Below are 22,147 nucleotides of genomic sequence, written 5' to 3' on the forward strand. Positions count from 1 at the left end.
CGGGATATACTACAGTTAGTATCGTGAAGAACTTAGGGGTTAAGCTAGATGCCACCCTAACAATGAAAGCCCAAATTCAGACTGTTGTTGGCACTTTGGCTGCGGAGGAACACCAATAAAGTAAATAAAAGTAGAATCATACGTAACCTTTCAAGTCAGTCTAGGTCATCCAGTTTTTCCAGTTCAATGGTGTCTTCCCCCCCCACAACTCTCCTGTTGGCCGTCTGGTGACATGATAACCTCAAACGGAAACCAAAACAAAGGACCTGGTTACTAGAGCTGATTTACTCTAAGTACATGTCCCACCACCACCACCACCGAAAAGATGCGCTTCTTCCCCTGGATATCTGCTGCAGCTGTTCTAGTGCTCCTACTCCCAATCGTGCATATAGAAACACCTTGTGCCCTTGCGCCAATTTATGTGTGGCCCCACCAAAACAAATGCGATGCCCCTGGCTTTTGCGTCTGGCCATGACCCGTCTCCTGGGTCATGGCATTAGTACCCAGGGTTTCCTGGGCACCTTTCTGACTGCTAGGCGTGTTAACGTTGTGTCAAATCTGCTGACCTCCACATGCCACCACTCTGTTTGGACCCTCTGGACTGCAGCTGAACACTTCTCCCTGTGATTCAGATCCATCTATGCCAAGATGTTGATGATGATAATATGGGTGCTTGTGTCCATGCATAGTCACACATTTATGGTTCCAGAAAGTGATAGAGCTATCTTTGTAGAAGACAGGTTTTGTACAGGAGAATGGACAGTAGGTTTGATTGGGTTATTAGCAACTGGAGTTGAACTATTCTGAATGGAGGGTTCTTTATTATAACTTACAGTATTGATACACCCAGCATGGTACTTTCAGTTTACTAATAGATATCAGTTTAATGTTGACAACAAGACAAGGCAAGGGAATATTATTGTGAGACAATTTATTGTATAATTTTATACACTGGCATTTACATTATAGGTAACTCAAGCATGATCCCTGACTCTCCTTAAAGATCCAACTCTGGGGCTTGAGGCTCCCCAGTCGCTGTATCTCCTGTACTCGCCGGGTCTCAGGTAGTACTGACGCCCTCTGTAGTTGGGCTCTTCATAGAAGACCCAGTGCCCATCCTGTACGTTACAGGAGTAAATGTCATTGTAGCGGAATTGCTCATGAACATGTGGACAATCTTCAGAGAATTCCATCATTTGGCCACCAAAGTTCTCTCGTTCATAAACCCTGATCCTGTAGGATCCACGGTGCTGGATAAGAAACAAGGAGAGAAAATAAATGATGGAATAACCTTTGTTAAAACATCCACAAGTAACAGAAAAGAACCCAGATTTACATTCTCATGAAATGATAATACATTCCCAAGTACAATGTGAATAGCTATTTCTGTTTTTCTAACCAAGAGCAGGTTATAGTTTGCTTTGCAGAAACACATGTCTTAATCAGAAAGATAAGCAAAATATAAATCATTGATGTGCTAAAAAAACGAGTGTGAAGACTAATATAACAAAATGCCAGCATTTAGTGTACTAATATTATACTAAATCAAAGTAATATTATAGTATTAAAATATTATTTTAAAATAATAAAATTATAGCTTATAGTAAAAGACATTTGGAAATCCCTATGGAAAGTATTCAGAAAATTTAAGAGACTGGTGGTTCACATTTTTCCTTGACTACCATTTTGCTCGAACTATGATTCCATGAATCTTATAGAGAATCCTCATGGCTTCCCTGTTTCTGAACACAAATTTTATCTAAGCAGAAAACACATGCCATTCAGTATGAGAAAACTGATTTTTAACTTCTTCGATAGTACTGTCTATGCCCGACCTTGCAGGAACCTTTTTAGCAAAGAAGATTCCTACCATACAATTTGGCATTACATCACATTTGTGCTCTGCTATGCTTTTCTTGTGCAACTCCTTACAATTTGAAAGATGAAGCGGAGAAAACTGGCATCAATGGAACTATGTAACATTGCCTTATTGTTTCCCCAGTGATATTAGATTAGACTGCATCTCTTGCAAACTTTTAGACTATGCACCCACTTTGCCATGCAAGATTTACCTGAGGTTCCGAGTGTCTGATGTAGTTTTAAAGCATAACTATATAAACCACTTACTTGAGGAGTCAAGCGGCATGACCGGATGGAATCATTGTAACCCATCCACTGCTGGAAGTCAGGGTACTCGCCCCTCCTCAGGTAGTACTGATGTCCTCTAAAATTGGGGTGTTCATAGAGTATCCAGTTGCCACTCTCCACTCGGATGGAGTTGCAGCGACTAAAGAAAGGACTGAGATCAGGACACTCTGAGCTGCACTCGTGGGAGCGGCCTTGAAAATTCCTGTCCTCGTAGAAGATGATCTATTGTGGATAAAAATAAGACAGTTTAATTATACAGAATAAGAAACACATAGGGGCTGATTATGATCCCTCCGACCTTAGGTCAGAGGCTTTATGACCGACATCGTCAATTTCGATTCTGACAGGCTGATTATGATACAGCCATTCAGAATTAAAACAGGCTGGTCATTCCAGCTGGCGTCCGACAGGCTCAAGGAGCCCCGTCAGCCAGTTGGAACCGGCCTGTAATCCAAATGGACGGTGTAAACCGGATTATGATGCACAGTTTCAGGCAGGATTTCCACGCCGGCCCTTCCGACATGGAAACCCTGCCGGAAAGAGTGGGAGCCTTTTCCATTGCGGCCTCCACTTGGTGGCTGAGGTGGCACATATGGTGGCATATATGGTGCCCCTCGGTTAATCCCTGCACCTTGTGGCTGGCACATTTTGGTTCCTTCCACGGGGTGCAGGTATTTACACAACCTCACTTTAACCTATGGTTGCACGTAACACATGCTCCTATTGGAAAATGTGGGAATGGGACCGCACCATGTGTGGTCACATCATAATCAGGTGGTTGAGACTGCTGACTGGAGGTCAGATGGTCCAGTTTCTGCCATGGTGTTGGTCGGAGGAAACTCTGATCGACATCGCAATAGGCCCTATAGTGTAATATGACTCATGGTTTCGATGATGAATTTAAAATGTGTTAATTACCTACGTTCTATTAAATGCAGAGAATTTCTTAAACTAGTGAAGGTCCCTTTACAACTAATTTTGAACTGCTTCTCATTAGTAGTAGATTTTTGTGAAGTGCTTTTTCATAGGGCACACAGTGTTGTGTGACACAGCTCTAGAAATAGTGGGCCATAATATTGCACTCAATAGCAGCAACAGTACTTTAATTGTATAGAATAGCAGACTGCATTAAATTATTGCCTGAAGGTAATTTTAATGGAAATTCCAAACAGAGCCTGCTTATGAAAAGGGCTGAAACTGGGCGTCCACCAAAAAGGTTTAAATTCAGTCAGTCATCTTCTGGGTTCCCACCTCATGTAGATCTTGGGAAAGACAAAGATCTCAATAAAAGAGCAGCTGTTAGCTCTACCATTGTGAACGCCTCTAGGATGAACACAACTTAATTCTTAGGTCGCAAAGTCCGCCATACTCATTTTTTTTATCTTGTGTCCTTTAGGAACAAAGATTAACGAACATAAATCCAACATCAGAAATCAGGATTTAAAATCAATTTAAGCTAAGTATTTCTTTGAACAAGCAATATGATTGCACAAACAAGTTTTAAGGTTTGCGAAAAAGTGACTTTACATTGAGGAAGCAATTTACCAAATGGAGAATGTAACAATGATTTATTATATCAAAAGTTTAAGGTATTAGATTCCTATTTTTGCAAAAATCTTATTTCAGATTGTTCATGAGCTTCTGGTGAATGTATTGGTATTTCTAGAAACATCAAGCAGTTCTAAATACTACAAAATGTGGAAGATGTGATTTAGGAAGCTGAAAACATTTTGAATATCAATCAAACTGTGAATTAATGAAATATCAATTATATTTTAGAAAAAGTGACCAAATTAAAGCGCAGGATTAAGTGTGATTAGTCACACAATGTTATATGGATCTGTTGAAGGTACGCGACTAAGCTCACATTAACCATGCATTTTTGAAACATAGATTGAAACTCACTATGTGCAAGAAAATATCTTGGGCTTATGACATATATCAGGAAGAACAAAAAAGAGAGTAAGGACTGTTGCGTTGGACCGTCCCCGTCCCGAGGTATATATATCACAATCAACTTATACGTACCCAAGATAGATAGCTCTGTAATGCTTGTAGTGCCAGGCACCACTTGGGTTTGTTAGAACAACCCTCTCACACCAACCTAGTTGGTATCATGCTTCATCATCAGGTTCCCAGCTGAGTAGCCGAATGCTACCCAGCTGTGCTACGACGCCTGGTTACAGCGGAGATGGAATTTTTTGTGTATGTGTGATGAAGTAGTGTGAATTAGAAATACCTCTGGGGATTCATACTGTTAAATTATTTATGCCCAGCGGCCCAGGGTATGTTAAAAGCAGGAATGCGGATTGTGATACTTATGCCATAAATGGCATTGAACACTTGTTGTCCAAAAACAACAGTTATGAACATCTAGGGTGGAAAGATTCCTCGACCAGTGAGAAAAAAATCTCCATCAAGTTGTCGGAATCGTTTCCGACCAACTCAGATTCAGGAAATCTGACCGACCGATTACGATGGTTCCGAACACCATTCAGTCAGACTCCATTGACTTCAATGGGAGCCTAGGTTCCAAATGACAACACAGGTTCCATTGAAGAAAGGGGTGGTTCCGGAAAACCTTGCACCCTGTGGCAGGCACGCCATGGTTCTTGCCACACTGTGCTTGGTTGCCAAGAGGGGTCCCTTGGGTACCCCCAAGGACCCCAACCGGAGGGCCTGCTATGGGACCCCAAAGTCAGTGTCCGACAGCCTTTTTGTGTCGGACAGACTGATCTGAAAAGGCTGTCCGAATCCAACATCGTAATACATCGGTCAGAAACGCAGGTCCATAGAGCTGTACGATTGAGCTATGACCGACTCGAAGTCTCTGAGTGCCGGTTGGAACCAAGTCAGACAGACCGAACAGTTACCTTCCATCATAATCGGTCAGTCAGAAATGTTTCCGAGTCGGTCGGAAACATATGTTCCGACGCGGTTTAGGGGAATCCGACTGCAGTTCAGAGCCTTTCTGACCGCCATCGTAATCAGCCCCTTCGTATGTTATTTCTGCAGATGGGCCCTAGCTTTGAGGTGAAGCTTTCCAAGTAATGTAATATGTCCCCCATAGAGGATTGTATAGGTGGACGTTCAGTTACAGTGTTTTTGTCTCACTAAAAGCTTTCTGTCATGTATGCGGGAGCACTTTTAGAGCAAGATGCCTGTTTATCTACAATAGGATAGATTTTAAAGTCAGATTACACAGAGATTGTTTTTCATGAATGGTAATCCAATTGAGGCCTAACAGCGACTAATTTGTAAGATAACATGTGCCAGAATATGAGCCAGAGCAGAAAGTTTTTTCCAGAAGCCCATGGCCAGTGCTTGCGGGTTGCCGAGTACTAAGGTTGCATAGTTTTTCATCCACCCTAAACCTGTTTAATCCACCATCAGACTCTCCTTGTCTATTTTCTCAATCTTATGAGTTATTTTTTGCCCCTGAATTCTCCCGCTGTCACTGTTTTTCCATCTTTCTTTTTCCTTCTTCCCCTCTTTTGTGTTTTACTCTCCTAATCTGCCTCCCTGCCTGTTGAGGAAAAATACAGGCCGTTCCCCAAAATTGACTGCTTGTGGGCTCCAACTGCATCCACTGGCCCAAATTCAGCACTTAGGTCTAGTCACAATTTGTTTTTATTGTAATATTCAGTGAAATAGTAATGTACAGTACACAGCACCGAGGCTCACACTAGCTTTGCATAGAAGCTTCCAGCCTGCACTATGGGTGTAGCTTGCATTGGTGGAGCGGCAGGGGCGTAGCTTGGTCAGTAAGACTGAGGAAGGTTGGGCTTCCAATTTCCCACCAATCATGCTGGCATATAATATTAAAATACATTATACAACAAACAGGGTGCATGTTAAAATACATTATACAACAAACAGGGTGCATAAGAGAGATGTAAGTGGCAGTGGAAAGGGTGAGGAATGTAGATTGTACTAAGTGAAAGAATCACAATTTTATTTTAAATAACTAACATTTTGAGGACTTTAAAAACAGATATGAGAGAGTGTGTGTGTGTGTGTGTTTTTGTCAGTGTGTCTGCAAAAATCCCAGGTAAAATCCAACAGACACCTCATCATACACAGCAACTGAAAGGCGACTGAAAGCACCTGTACCCAGCTATTCATCAGAAAATAAAATTATTAGGGGGTGTAACTCCCCAATTACACCCCCCACCGAAGCGACGACCCTGTGGAGCAGATGCAGTAATATTGGTGTCTAGACGCCAGAGTGGCCAACTGACCAGGATGAATGCTGTATTTCACACAGCAGCCAGAGGGGTATGTACTTCCTGGTTTTACAGCGAGTGACAGCAGGTTACATGGCTGGTCTACAGGCTTCATTAACCTGAGGTTGTGCCACAATGAGGCAGTGTGCGGCCTGACGTTGCTCTTGGGAACTGCAGTCCCTTCGAGCCTACTTAGAATAGGTAAAGCTGCCAATCATGCAGAGTTCTACCTCCTCCTCGGCCGTTAAAAAAAATAGGATTGTACAAAAATATTATATCACCTGCAAACATTCACGAATGGGACGCATTTTGCAACTTTATGAATTTGCAGAGTTTCCATATTTGCAAAACTTTGTGTCTTGGTGATATTTCCATTACAAAATATTTTTTGCCACAGATTGTACTGTGTTTTATGGGAGAATATTTCCGTGTCTGTAACACTGTATTGCCGGGGTCTGACTGGGCAGAAAATAGGCCCGGACACCAAAATAAAAGTGGCCCCCATTAGCGAATCAGAGAGCTAAAAAAGTGACCCACATTTGCAAAGATGGCAGTTTTGAACTTGTTTAAGATATGTTGAATAGGTGTTTTGCAAGACACATTGTATAGGTGTTTTTGCAAGGTATGGAGGCTGCACGAATTTCTGCTTGCTGCAGGCAAGGGTTGTGGCAGTATCCGGCAAATCAACAGTACAAATTGGACACAAGACCATAATGCTGGTCCACAAACAGCCAAAAACAGACCACACACAGGATCTATCAGACCAGGCCTTCGGCACTGCCTGATAGCCCTATAGGCCAGTCCGATACTGTGTATGGGGTTTTTAGGCCAGTCCGATACTGTGTATGGGGTTTTTAGGCCAGTCCGATACTGTGTATGGGTTTCTCGCTCCAAACGTATATTATAGTATTTTCACATTCTCTCTTTTTAAGAGAGAATAGGCCAGTCCGATACTGTGTATGTTTTTTTTAGGCCAGTCCGATACCGTGTATGGGTTTTTTAGGCCAGTCCGATACTGTGTATGAGTTTCTCGCTCCAAACGTATTTTATGGTATTTTCACATTCTCTCTTTTTAAGAGAGAATAGGCCAGTCCGATACTGTGTATGTTTTGTTTTAGGCCAGTCCGATACTGTGTATGGGTTTTTTAGGCCAGTCCGATACTGTGTATGGGTTTTTTAGGCCAGTCCGATACTGTGTATGGGTTTCTCGCTCCAAACGTATATTATAGTATTTTCACATTCTCTCTTTTTAAGAGAGAATAGGCCAGTCCGATACTGTGTATGTTTTTTTTAGGCCAGTCCGATACTGTGTATGGGTTTTTTAGGCCAGTCCGATACTGTGTATGAGTTTCTCGCTCCAAACGTATTTTATGGTATTTTCACATCCTCTCTTTTTAAAACACCAGCCTCGTGAAGTTAGTGTTGTTTTGAAAAATACCTGCTTTGGGAGTTAGAAATGAGGATGTAGATAACAAGCGAGGCTGATGACGTTTATGAACCGTACCCTTCTACAGTACACTACTGCCTGGGTGATTGAAGGGTACAGGCAATCCACCTCTCCTGTAAAAAGTGCTGCCGAAGTTCGGATCTACTGCCTTGATGTTGGTGTGTCATGACCAAAACCACAAAAAAGTAACGTCGTAGAGGGGCAGGCCTCTACGCTGGGGTATGTAAACAGGCAAACCACATTCACACATATTGATTGCCACTGTCCATAGTGTGTTACACTGGAAATTCAGAAATAACGTAAAAAACGTGGCAACTACTTTTCACACCTAATTAATTGAATGTATGTGCCCTGTGAATGCGTATACCCTGGGCAATGCTTCCATATTGGTATAAATGTACATCCATGGCCATCCTTTACTCACCTTGCCCATGTTGGCTGCTGGATGGTTGTGAGACCTCGGTGCTATGGGTGGGCGCACAGCAGCCCTTATATACATCTTCACCTGCCACAATTCAATGAATGCTGCAGCTCTTTCCGTCCAGTGAGACAAAGGCGCCCTTTCACTGCCTTTTCATTGGAGGTGATGCTGCTGCTGCTGACGCTGTTTGCATTTTGCTGAGCAGCTGTTTTTGTTGCTGGAGACAGCGACAAAAGGCGCCATTGTTCATTTGTTAAAGGCAGTGTAGTTAATTCAGAAAGCGTTCTACACAGAGAAAAATCTTTCTGGCCGTGTAGCCAGGTCTTTTCCTGATGTTTGTCGGCGTTTCAAGTTGTGCTCACTAAAAATGTCTGTGTGGTCAGGCATCTAAAAAACGGAAAGAAAATGTCTCGTGGGGTGTCAGTGCCATGAAGGTGATGTCTGTTGTAGATGCATGACATCATTGAAATGGCAAAGGGCTGAGGTAGGAACATCTATATATTTTGCTGTTGTATTATATGTAAGAACAGTTTTCAGGATAAATCAAGTCCAGCACAGAGGAGGAAAAAACACAGAGGTTCATTTTGCGCTAAATTCCCGCACTGTCATCGCCAACTAGAAGTTGGGTTTAGTTAAATCACTCCACGGTTTCATGGCTTGTTTTGAATGCACCCTTTTACAAGTATCGTACCATGTGGAGATTTCAAACAGCAAATCTGCTTGCAAAATCTCTGCATGTGCAGAAAAAACCTTAAATACTGGTTTGTAATTCCGCAGGCTTAAGGAGAACTGATATGGGCAGGGACTACCGAATTTCCCCCTCCCCCCCCCTGGTCATAAACACATTTGTAATGAGGGACATGAAGAGATAATGACTTTTGGAGGCGGGGGTCGAACAACCCCCGGCCGTATTTATTAAAATATGAAAACAAATCAAAAGTTTTAAGAGATAAACATTATTTACATTTTATACGCAGAAACATAACACAACATTTGATTACAATTAATATGCACAGATTTCAGATGGCTAACCTTAACATATCACTAATACATAGTTTTCCTATCCGAATCTAACATAAAGATCGTAATCGTATATTAATTACTTTCTGCGTATCCTATTTGGGCCTACGGCAAGGTCATTAACTGGTGTCAGATCCTTATCAATTTGACCGCGCCCCCCGTAGGGTTGCGCATGCGCAGGGGGCCCGCTTACCGAGAGGGTACTTCCCCCCCCGGTTACCCCCATACGTTCCCTGAACTCCACGCCAATTTGGGGGGTCTTGCACTCTGCGCCATTTAATGACAAACATGCCAGTGCGAGGTGGCCAACCAGCCTAAAAGAAAGCGTGACTCCCCCCCTTCCCCGCACCCATCCAGCCAACCGGATGTACCGCCCCTGGAGTTATAGGAGAGACCCCTTGTCCCTCACCCTGGGCGACCCCATCCGAGAATGAGGCCGCCCCCTAAGGACCTTAAATTTACTGCTCACTAGTCATGACCTTACCGCCTGACCAAGGAATAGCAATAAATACGACGATTGAAGACCTGCAAGTGGGAGAAAACGCCTAAGGAAGGAACCACACCGTCAATTACAAACACCCATTAAATACCTTGCAACAGGGGATGGAGGGTGGGCAAACAAAAGAAGTTAAGCAGCCTCCTAGAGGGCTGCGACCAGGTGCTGTGAGAGCGCGGGACAAAGAGACCGAGTCCCGCGCTCCCCAGCCTTTTAACCTCATACCTGGGGTCAGACCAGTTCTAACTGGTCTGACCCCCAGCCTCCCCCTACTCCCCCATGACCCGGAAGCGCCTTAACCGCTTCCGGGCCATGGGTCACCGTTGTGAGCCAATCCCACACACGGCGCGCCTGATGGACACACAAGGGCGAGGGGAGGAGGGGGTCGGTGCCCCGCCATATTTGCGGCGGGGCCGATCCTGGCCCCGCCTTTCGATATGGGCAGGGACTACCGAATTTCCCCCTCCCCCCCCCTGGTCATAAACACATTTGTAATGAGGGACATGAAGAGATATTGACTTTTGGAGGCGGGGGTCGAACAACCCCCGGCCGTATTTATTAAAATATGAAAACAAATCAAAAGTTTTAAGAAAAACATTATTTACATTTTATACGCAGAAACATAACACAACATTTGATTACAATTAATATGCACAGATTTCAGATGGCTAACCTTAACATATCACTAATACATAGTTTTCCTATCTGAATCTAACATAAAGACCATAATCATACATTAATTAGTTTCTGCGTATCCTATTTGGGCCTACGGCAAGGTCATTAACTGGTGTCAGATCCTTATCAATTTGACCGCGCCCCCCCCGTAGGATTGCGCATGCGCAGGGGGCCCGCTTACCGAGAGGGTACTTCCCCCCCCCGGTTACCCCCATACGTTCCCTGAACTCCACGCCACTTTGGGGGGTCTTGCACTCTGCGCCATTTAATGACGTCCATGCCAGTGCGGGGTGGCCAACCAGCCTAAAAGAAAGCGTGACTCCCCCCCTTCCCCGCACCCATCCAGCCAACCGGATGTACCGCCCCTGGAGTTATAGGAGAGACCCCTTGTCCCTCCCCCTGGGCGACCCCATCCGAGAATGAGGCCGCCCCCTAAGGACCTTAAATTTACTGCTCACTAGTCATGACCTAACCGCCACAGGCCAGCATAGTTGCCCGACTATCTGGCACCCCCCCCCAAACCATCCCTCAGAAAGGTCATGCCCCTTCCCTCAGACCCTCTAGCCAAGCCATGAAATTCTCTAACATCAAGTCATTACCCAACCTAGTCAAGTGGACCCCGTCTTTTAAGAAGCACAGTTCCCCCCTAACACACCCATGTGCAATGCACTGTAACTTGGAAAATCGGAACAGTTTCCCTATTTTATTATTGACCCTCTTTACCGAGTGGTTCAAAGCTCTCACAGAGTCCCCCCCTCTCCATTTAAATCTGGGTACCATGTGTGACCAAACTATGTAGGCCCCTTGGCACACCTTGGCTAACCAACCAATCTCAGAGATTATGCTCTCAAACAAGACCCTCCTGCCCAACCTGACCAAGTCTGTGCCCCCCAGGTGTAAAATAACGATAGAGGGAGGAGGATTGTGTCTTTTCAGCAGATCAGTCATAAAGCCCCTAAATTGACTAAGGCAAAGGCCCCCCTTTCCATGAAAAGATACTGTGAGCCCCTTCTGTTCTGCCCGTTTTCTATAGTCACCTGCAAGAAAAACAGATTTCATACGCCGAACATATGAATGCCCCACAATCCACACATTACGTGTCCCTGAAACCTGTAGTTTTGCTGATCCATGCGGAGAACGTTGTTGCTGGGACGATGGCAGTTCCCCCCCCTGCGTGACAGGATTGAGAAACTGTGAAGAAAACGACAGACAGAGAAGCATCAGTACACCATTATAATGTGCCATCACAACATGTGCAGCCGCACATAACGCTTATAACTGTTGGAAACCCATCGTCCAATCTTCTGTACCTTACTGGGGTGCAACCCCCTAGCCGTCGCCTCAGTGGCAGCCCCTATCCTAAAAGAATGCGTTCCGAAAACACTTGGATCCATGCCTGCCTTGGTGATTGCCATATCTAACACCATTTTGAACTGGTACCTGGTAAGTGGTGTACCGTCTGCATGTACTAATAATGCTCCACCCAACGCGCTGCTCCTCAGACTGAGGAAATTTTCCAGATGCATTACCGGGCAACACGGGTTGTTTCGCGCTCTATGCAGTACCACCCCTTCACCCCGAGCTTCCTGATCGGTTTTTGATTTTTTGATGGTCAAAAGCAAAATGTTACCTTGTATCTTTACATACTCCATTAAGAGGCCACCCTGCCTATCCTGCTTGTTGCGAGCCACCAATTCACCCACTCTAAATGCCCCATAGAAAGCTAATGCAACGGCAGCTCTGAATAATAGAGTCTCCCCCACTGAACTGCAGATAGCACCCAGCGCCGACAGCAGTGCGCTCAGCCGCTCCAACCCTATCGGCTGCCTGGTGTCAGGCACCCCCTTGGATTCGTCGCCACCCCTTCAATGCCTTCCTCACAATGAAACTATTTGTGGGATCGTTCGTGTCTCTAATCTGCGCAAAGAAGGAAACTGCCGCTACATGTCGCCTGGCTGCCGCCACTGTGCGCCCCCCCTTATGTAGCCTGTCTAAAAACAAGAGGAATGCGCCTGACGTATCTCATCTCTCCTCCCAGTCTTGACCCAAAAAAGAACTGTAGGACCAAAACGCCCCTTCATAAGCTTTCCTGGTCCCTGGAGCTAGGCTAGCAGCCACAAGGTTCTGTAGTTGGGGGCACCAATCTGCCAAAGAACTTCTGGAAAGTGTGCTGATGTTGCCTCCGCAGATGGTAGATGGTCCCTGAAAACCTGCATCTTGAAGCGAGAGAGTGCGTCAGCAGCATTATTCCGCACTCCCGGGACATGCTTTGCCTTAAACTGTACATTTAGTTTCATACATAACAGTACTATCTCTTTCAACAGGCGAAGAATCATTCTACACCTTGCCGCCTGTTGATTGATGGATTCTACCACTGTCATGTTATCAGACCAAAAAATTACAGACTGGTTCTGCAGATCCTGGGGCCATACCGTTAATGCAACCCAAATGGGAAATAATTCCAAAAAACCTATGTTAGCTGTTAAGCCACACTCACACCATCACCCCGGCCACGGCTGAGCCACCCACTTGTTCCCAAGTATGGCACCAAATCCCACACTACCCGCCGCGTCAGTCCATAGACCTAAGGCAGCCGAAGTAATGGGGGGACCGGGCCACACCACCCTGCCATTGAAACCCTCCAGGAATGCTATCCAAATCCGCATGTCCTGGCGAACCTCAGATGACAGTCGCGTGTGATGGTGTTTTTCGTGTAAGCCTGCCATAGCCTGAGAAATGGAACGAGCGAATGGTCGAGCGATAGGTATCACCCGTAGTGCAAAATTCAACTGGCCTACCACCTGCTGCAATTGATGTAAGGTCACTTTGTCCTTTAACAAACACTGCTGCAACGCAGCACGGAATTTCATTATCTTTTGTTCAGGTAACCTAAAACAACCCTGTACTGAATCAATTTCAATGCCTCGGAACTCAATTGTGGTTGTTGGCCCCACTGTCTTCCCCTGAGCCAGGGGGACCCCAAATGTGTGCATGAGGGCACAAAATTCCTCCAAGGCCACAAAACATTCCTGAGAGCCCGCCGGTCCCAGAAAGAGAAAATCATCGAGATAATGCATCACAAAATGATGTCCTGTCACTTGTCTGAAAACCCATTCCAAAAACGAACTAAATTTTTCAAAATAAGCACAGGAAACTGAACAACCCATAGGCATGTACCTATCCATGTAAAACTGTCCTTGAAATGAAAAACCCAGCAAATGATGATCTAAAGGATGCACTGGTAACAGTCGAAATGCAGATTCAATATCAGATTTTGCCAGCCAGGCCCCCGGGCCCAACACCCTCAACATCTCTACTGCCTGATCAAAGGACGCATACTTTACACTGCAAAGTTCTTCATTGATGGCATCATTCAATGACTTGCCTCTGGGTGCTGATAGATTATGAATCAATCTAAACTCCCCCTCTTCCTTTTTTGGTACCACCCCTAGGGGAGAACAGACAAAATTAAGCACCGGGGGGACGTCAAATGGACCCACTATTCTCCCTAAGCCCAATTCCTTCTTAATCTTTTGCACTACAACCTTTGTGTTTGCTCTGACAGACAATTGATTTTTGCACTCCGATGTCTCTTTGTAATCCCCGACTGGTATCCTAAAACCATACAAAAACCCTTCCTGCAGCATCCTAGCTGTAGCATGATCTGGATACCGATTTAACCAAGGATTCATAGCCAAGACATCAATGGGCGAGTGTGTTACCTTTTGAATTTCCTCCTCAATCCTGTTTTTTCCCCCCTCTTAACCCTGAAAAGTTGTTCCCTTTCTTAAGGCATTTTGACTCTGGGTGAGAGGGGTGATTACATATGGCACATGCATGCCTGAATTTACAGGTGCCTTGGGCTCTAGTACAGGACTTCCTATTGAAGTCCCAGCACACTCCCTTTCGCTTTCCCCCTTTCTCAGTGGCCGCCGCCGCCGCCCCGGGGTGCCCTGACCGAAAGGGCTGATGCGGCGGTGAAATGTGCGCCTTGCCCCAATTCTGAGCTGTACTGCCCAACTGCCCGGGGCCAAACTGATCAAACCAGGAAATAGAATCCACCCTGTCCCATGTGAGTGAAGGGTCAAACTCTTTCGCCTTCCTGAAGTTCATATCATATTCCTTCCAACCCACACCACCGTATTTATCATGCGTCATTGCCACCCTGCTCTGATAACATGCCATTTCCGCTTGCATATTAGGTTTACGTTCAGCCACTATGGCCATATAAACAGAAAATGCCCTTATCCAATTCGTCAATGTCTCCTCTACCCTGAATCTAGACATTTCCGCCCGCCACTCACTGGGAAGCATCCAATCCTTCTGTCTCTTCGCATACTCCATTTCCCTGTTATCCACCAACAAGGAAAACATATTTACATACGCCCCAGCCCAAATCAATTCTTTCACGTCCTTTGCAACATGGCGCGCTAAATATTCCTTCCTGGAAGGTAACACCCCGGCGCCCAACAATGGTAAAGCCAGCTCCTTACCCGCTGGCTCTGGCGTCCCGGCTTTTCCACTGTCGCTTTCCTGCGGCCCTGGCTGTGCTTGCTGGGCCTTCACCGCGCCCAGGCTCTGTTCAACGCCCGGGGCCGCCATGATCTTTGCCACCATTCTTTGTGCCTCTGCCAAGGGATCGGTGCCCACCGCCAAAGGCAAAACCCCCCCCTTTCCTAACCATGAAAGCACTGCCGCTATTTGAGTGGCTAACTCCACCGGGACCTGCCCTCCCCCTACTGGTGATGGTACCGGGGCCACAGGGTTCAATACGGGAACATTGGGGCTTGTTAGGGGCATGACCGGGATGATACTTGGAACAACCGGTTCCGTCACAGGGGCCACAGGAACTGGTGCAGGTACTGGCACTGCTGACCCCGGGATGTTGGGTACTAAATCTGGAGTCTCTTGCACTGCTGGGAGCCCGGACGGCCCACCCCCCCCCCCGGTGTCTCTAGAGGTTCCACTATTTTGGGATCCTGAATCTTACCCTTCTTCGGTCTAACCCTCTTAGGGAGAGCCTCCAATTCCCCCCTCGGTTTTGGGGGTACTACTGTCCGTTTAGGCCTCCCGGACGGCCCACCCTGATCCTCCACCTTCTGCCTAAGCTCAGCCAAGCTATGGCCAATTTGCTCCACCTTGCCACATCTCCTATCCATAGTCGCCATCCTACGCATCATTGCCTCTAGCATATGCTCCATGCGCGAACGCTTGGCTCCCCGCTTCCCTGACATGCTATGCTTTGACGCTCGCGCTTTCCTTTCAATCCCCTTCACCCAATCTCACTTCCCTTCGCTCCTTAACCTGGAACAACACAAGCGACACAGGCTTAGCGCAATACAATAATCACAATATTGCAGACACAATACCTCAAATGTACAACATAAACCTGGACAAATAACAATACAATATTGTAAACACTGTCCCTGCCCCACTTAACTCTCACCTGCGACAGACCGGCAACAATGTAATTACGATAAAATGCGCAAAACTACTAACACTTTGTCAATGGATATGAGAATTCCCAATGCGTTGCCAGGTCCTCACAGTAGCAGGAGTTTAAACTAGCCCACCTGAAAATTGAGCCTGTGACCCTGCGAGTAATACCCCCGAACAGCAACCGCCCAGCTAAAGCATCAATCTATCCCCCAAAAATCCCAATTAGGTAGATGTTGCTTTAAAAAACCGCCCTCAAACATTAACCAAATTAATGTAATACACCACTAGCACCCTCGGTGGTATCAGAGCGCTTCACATAAGCACCAGTAGGTTTAATAGCCAGCCTCCTCGCTACACGAAACCCACAGGCACCCCCCCCCCCTAACGAATACCTTATCGGCGCGTGCGCGCGCCGTTCACCAGGTCTCACAAGCCTCTCGAAAGCGTGTCCACCCGATCTCGAACCGGGACCTTTCGCGAACCGGAGCACCACGATGCCTCAGCTTCCGTGTTCTGTAATACGCGAGCCAGCCTCAAAGCGCCGCACCCAGGATGATGTTGACCGCCAGCAGCCCAGCGTAGTTCACAACCGGAACCAGGACACCCGACACCGGCGCTGCAACGTAGGTGAAGCGAACCTGCAGGGGAGCAAACAAACAAAAGAAGTTAAGCAGCCTCCTAGAGGGCTGCGACCAGGTGCTGTGAGAGCGCGGGACAAAGAGACCGAGTCCCGCGCTCCCCAGCCTTTTAACCTCATACCTGGGGTCAGACCAGTTCTAACTGGTCTGACCCCCAGCCCCCCCTACTCCCCCATGACCCGGAAGCGCCTTAACCGCTTCCGGGCCATGGGTCACCGTTGTGAGCCAATCCCACACACGGCGCGCCCACCGCGTCATGATGACGCGGTGGTCCGCGTCGCCTGATGGACACACAACGGCGAGGGGAGGAGGGGGTCGGTGCCCCGCCATATTTGCGGCGGGGCCGATCCCGGCCCCGCCTTTCGATAACCACTTCAACATAAGCAATTCAAATTAAAGAAGCCCTTCGGCACAGAGCAGGTGCTGCTAATCTTCTCTCCACCCCCAAAAATCAAGCAATTTCCGAAATCTCATCCCACAAATCAACAATGCTGGTTGACACAGCAATAAAGAACAAAATTGCATATCACGTCTAAAGTTAAAATGAAAAATACAATTATAACCAGGCACAACAACGCATTAGAGAACAAGACTCAAGTGACTTTTTTTCAGTTTAAAGAGGATTTTATTGAAGAATGAAAAAAGTTGCAATACAATAATAATATACATTTATGATAAAAAATACATTATAAATCAGTTCAGATCAATGAAAGAAGTAGAGAGAGAAAGAGAAAGAAGAAAAGAGGGAAAGAAAAAGGGATATCATCAAAAACATATTACAACAATATATTAAATAAGTGGCAGTATAAGGAACAAATATGATTTCATAATACAGGAATTAGTATGTAACAAGAGATAGAGCAAATTGGCAAAATTACCTATATTAATACTATCAGAATTATTAATAAGAACAAAAACATTAAGGAGGTTTAGATACTTCCTCCCTGCAAGGGTTGTGTAAGGGGATGGATTGGGCAGACACATTTAGAAAAGAGGTAATGGGTAGCCATAATAAGTCTCTTTTAATCGCAAGGGAGATAGGAAGGACATATGCTCTATCTAGCCTATGGTTATAACAAACCCCATACCACCATGTTTGATAGGAAATAAGGGAAGTATCTTTCCAAGCTTTCGTGATTTGTTGAAATGCCACAGCAAGAAGGAGGTCAACTATGGAAGTATCAGTGTTGGAGGAGGACCACAATTGTGAGAGACTCCCAAGAAAAATATGGGAAAAAGAGAAGGGGAAATTGGTAGAAAAAATGGAGTTAATTTGTTGCCAAACTTTGCCCCAAAAAAGATGAACAGCAGGGCAAATAAACAACATGTGATTAAGATCAGCCACTAAAGCCGAACAAGACCAACAGCTGGACGGGATAGAGGGGTCAATGTGGTGTAGTTTGGATGGGGTAATTAAAAGTCGATTGTATATAAAAAATAGGGTTTGGGTTGTATTTGCCGCTCTAGATGACTTCCTTATTTTGTTCCAAATGTTATCCCAAGTAGTAAGAGGAAAACAATCCTCTAAATCTGATTCCCAGGCACACTCCACAGGAGATTTCAGTCGATTAGCAGACGTATCTCGCAATTTTTTATAAATTTGAGAAGCAGATGGAGAGGAATGCAAAGATGGTAAGGAAATGAGAGAAGAACTGTGTTGAATGGAAGTATCCGTAAGGGCATCAAAAGTAGCTTGAGCCGCCGATTTTAATAGAGTATATTTAGGGTGAGCAGAAAGAGGGAGAGAGAAACGATCCTGAAGAATAGAAAAGGGAATAAAAGAACCATCATGAAAGAGTTGATGAGTCCATTTAAGACCTAGGGAAAGCCAATCATTCCAAAAGATAGATCTATTTTTAATCTTGATAAGAGAGTTATACCAAATAGGGGATTGTAAAAAACGAGCACGGTCATCCAGGTTATGGAAAATAATAGGTTGAAAGGTCTTGCAAACATGTTGGAGAATAGGAAGAGAAAATTTCTTTGGAGGTTGTGACAATGAAACAAATTCTTCAAACGTAAAAGGCTGAAAAAAGGAAGTCTCAACCTCTACCCATAGAGGACAAGAAGAGGGGTCAGGAGTATGATCAGAAATGAAAGAAGCAGAATGAGCAAGAAAAAAGGAAGTATGATACGACGAAAAATCAGGAAAATTAACACCACCTAAGTGTTTGGGAGATTTAAGTCTAGAGAAAGACATTCTGGCCGTTTTGTTTTGCCATAAAAATTTAGATAAAATGGAGTAGATATTCTTGTAGTAGAACTTAGGAATGTGAACCGGAAGATTCGACAAAAGGAATAAGATTAAAGGAACCAACATCATCTTGATAGAGTCTAGTCTACCCCACCAAGATAAGAACAAAGGATGCCATTGATTCGTAGAGGTAGTGAGAGCTGTAAGTAAATTTTTAAAGTTCAAAGCCACTGTGTCCTTAATAGAAGGAGTAAACCAAAGACCAAGATATTTGATTTTGTTTGGGCTCCAGTTGAAGGAAGAAGTTAAGAAATCAGCATGAAAACAGAATTTATTAAGAGGAAGGATTTCGCATTTGTCTACATTAAGCTTATAACCAGACACTGATGCATAGTTCGAGACTTCTAATAAAAATGCCGGAAGAGATGTATGGGGATTCGAGAGAAATAATAGAATATCATCTGCGTATGCAGAGATCTTTAACTGTGTAGAACCATAAGGGAAACCAGAAATATCAGCGTTCATACGAATTTTAGTTAAAAAGGGTTCTAATGCTAATATAAATAGGAGCGGGGACAACGGACAATCCTGTCGAACCCCACGGAGAAGCGGAAAGGAAGAGGAAACAAGGCCATTAGCTAGAATAAAAGATCTAGGAGAGGAATAAAGCATTGAGACATAAGAAAGAAATTTAGGGCCGAAACCAAACCAAGAAAGGGAGGAAAAAATAAATTGCCAGTTGACTCTATCAAAAGCTTTCTCAGCGTCCAATGCAATAGCTGCCAATGACGACTTATGAGAGTGCGATTTACTTAAAACATTAAAGAAGAGACGGGTATTATCAGATAAGTGACGTCCTTTGATAAACCCACATTGTTCTTTGGCAATTAATTTTGGGAGAATTTTTTCTAAACGAAGTGCAAGGATCTTGGCAAAAATTTTGTAGTCTAAATTAATTAGGGAAATGGGCCTATAATTCTTACAAAAGGTGTGATCTTTACCATCCTTGGGGAGAAGACAAATAAGGGCCTCCTGAAAGGTACCTTCTGATCTTTGGGAAGTTATAAAGAATGAGAATAGTTGGTGAATCCTAGGAAGAAGTAAGGAGGAGAAATGGGAATAAAATTCTATAGTAAACCCATCAGGGCCAGGGGCTTTACCCCTCTTCAGAGTTTGGATAGCTTCCAGAATGTCATTGCGAGTAATGTCAGCCTCTAAAGGGGAAAAATCAACTTCTGAGGAGGAAGGTGGGGTAATGGATGATAAATAACGAGTAATTTCGGATACGGCTGGGAGGGATTCCGGAGTATATAAACGCTGATAAAAATCCGTAAATTCGGCCAAAATATCTTCATCTTTATGGACCACAACATTAGAGGAGGTAACAATGGATTCAATTTTAGTACGTTCCTTCCTGACTTTGAGGTATCTAGCTAAAAGATTACCGGCTTTATTTTGGGCAGTATAATACTTAGCACTAGACTTAAGTAAAAATAGATTGGCAGAATCAGTGGAAATTTTATTAAAGGAGATCTTAGCCTTAATAAGATTATCTAAGTCGGATTGCTTCTTAGAAAGGTAAAAGGAGTGTTCTAATTGTTTAATTTGTGTATTAAGTACCTGGGCCAATTGAGAGGCTTTACGACGTTTACGGGCAACAAATGTAATAATGAAGTCTCTAGAGGCGGCTTTAAATGTGTCCCAAATAAGGGAAGGAGTTAATTGAGGTGAGTCATTTTCTACAAAAAATGAGGAGGCAAAATCCATAAAAGCTGGTGTAAATTGTGGGTCCAGTAAAAGAGAGTTATTAAACCTCCATCTCCTAGTGCCTTTCACGGGGGGGAGTAATTCCAGGCTTAAGGAGACTGGAGCATGATCAGAAATTAAGATAGAACCTATGTCTGAGTGAGTAATAAGCTGAGTGAGGGCTTTGGAAATGAAAATATAATCTAACCGGGACTGGGAAGAGTGAGGAGGTGAATAAAAGGTATACTCTCTAAGAGTAGGGTGGCAGAGCCTCCACGAATCAACAAGGGCTCTTTGAGAAATAGTGGAAGTAAACAAAGAATGCATGTGGGAAGGGGAGAATCTAGAATCAGATCTTCTATCCAAAAAGGGGTCCACAACCATATTACAGTCTCCACCCAAAATTAGATAATCATCGGTGACTTGCATAAGTAAGGAGAGAATATGGGGCCAAAAGACTTTATCTGGAACAGTGGGAGCATAAATATTAATAATAGTCAAAGGAACTTTATTAATCAACAAAGAAACTGCTACCCACCTACCATCTGTATCATTATCTTGATTGACAAGCTGAACATCTAACTTCTTATGGCATAGAATGGCAACACCATTGCGCTTCCCAGAACCAGGAGAGGCAAACACATGACCAACCCAATTGCGACGCAATTTAGGAATTTCAGTATCTTTAACATGAATTTCTTGTAGTAAAACAATATCCCCTTTTAAATTTGCTACATGAGATAAAACTCTTTGGCGTTTAATAGGTGACCCAAGACCTTTAACATTCCAGGATAAAATATTCAAAGTCATTCATATAGAAGGGGAAAAATGTAAATAAAAGGAAAACAGAAAAGCATAAATAGGGAAAAATTGGATAGTAATCCTTACATTATTAAAGGAAGGAAAGACAAAGCATTGCAGGGAGAAGAGATAGTATCAAATACAAGAAAGAAAAGCAGATACATAATTTAATAAATACGACCAAGGAACCACCATAAAACACATTATATTGAAAAGGGAAGAAAATCAAAGAATACAGAGATAAAATGAGAATGAAATAGGCATACACAAATAAGGAAAAAAGATAAAAAATAGATTGAAGGAACTGAATCCCGAGAAAGAGGGAAAAAGAAAGAAAAGAGCAATAGGTAAGAGCAAAAGAAGAAAGAATGAGACAATGATACTGAGAAAAGAAAGAAGGAGTAAGAGAAGAGAGTAGAATAAGGAGAAGAAAGCGAGAAAGCAAAAACAACCAATTCCATAAACATAAAAACACAATGGCAAAAGACATACCACAGGAGAACAAGAAAGGATGAGGGTGTTGGAACCACATCAGGGAAATGAAACGCCGAACGGGAAACCACAGGGCAACGACGGCAGGGAGGGCGGCATCCAGGAAAATTGAAGAGGGTAACAAACAGGGGCCCAAGTATCCAAAACTAAGGGGAAAAAAGACCAAATACAAATGTTAACGATGTGGAACAATAAAACCATATACAGTAAAACAGCAAACATTCTACATGAGGGAGAGAAAATAATTATAATCTGGAGACATCCATAGACTCATGACGACAGTTATTCAAAAATTGTTGGAGAACAGCCGGATCCTCATAAGAAACAGTCTTGTTATTATATGTCACTTTAAAAAGGCATGGATGAAAAAGGCCATATCTCGCATTAAGACTCCGAAGAGCAGG

General features: G+C 44.2%; 1 protein-coding gene across 1 annotated transcript; it reads right to left on the bottom strand.

The window, feature by feature from the left end:
* Positions 1-914: 914 nt before the first annotated feature.
* LOC146821841 (gamma-crystallin-3-like) lies at positions 915-8,374 on the bottom strand. The gene is made up of 3 exons (XM_085609388.1): positions 8,246-8,374; positions 2,128-2,370; positions 915-1,250 (listed from the first exon to the last, which is right to left on the bottom strand). Exons 1-3 carry the CDS (start codon positions 8,318-8,320, stop codon positions 975-977), a joined length of 594 nt encoding a protein of 197 aa, XP_085465514.1. The 5' UTR covers positions 8,321-8,374; the 3' UTR covers positions 915-974.
* Between the last annotated feature and the right edge of the window lie 13,773 nt (positions 8,375-22,147).

Source organism: Triturus cristatus, chromosome 6 (assembly GCF_964204655.1).
Source record: "Triturus cristatus chromosome 6, aTriCri1.1, whole genome shotgun sequence".
NCBI classification, from domain to species: Eukaryota; Metazoa; Chordata; class Amphibia; order Caudata; family Salamandridae; genus Triturus; species Triturus cristatus.

Bases quoted from the DNA above. Each gene is read 5' to 3' on its own strand.
- LOC146821841 (XM_085609388.1), bottom strand. From the start codon at position 8,320: ATGTATATAAGGGCTGCTGTGCGCCCACCCATAGCACCGAGGTCTCAC. The intron at 2,371-8,245 runs GTGAGTAAAGGA...TATCCACAATAG, and splicing joins CAGCAGCCAACATGGGCAAG to ATCATCTTCTACGAGGACAG. The intron at 1,251-2,127 runs GTAAGTGGTTTA...TTTCTTATCCAG, and splicing joins CATGCCGCTTGACTCCTCAA to CACCGTGGATCCTACAGGAT.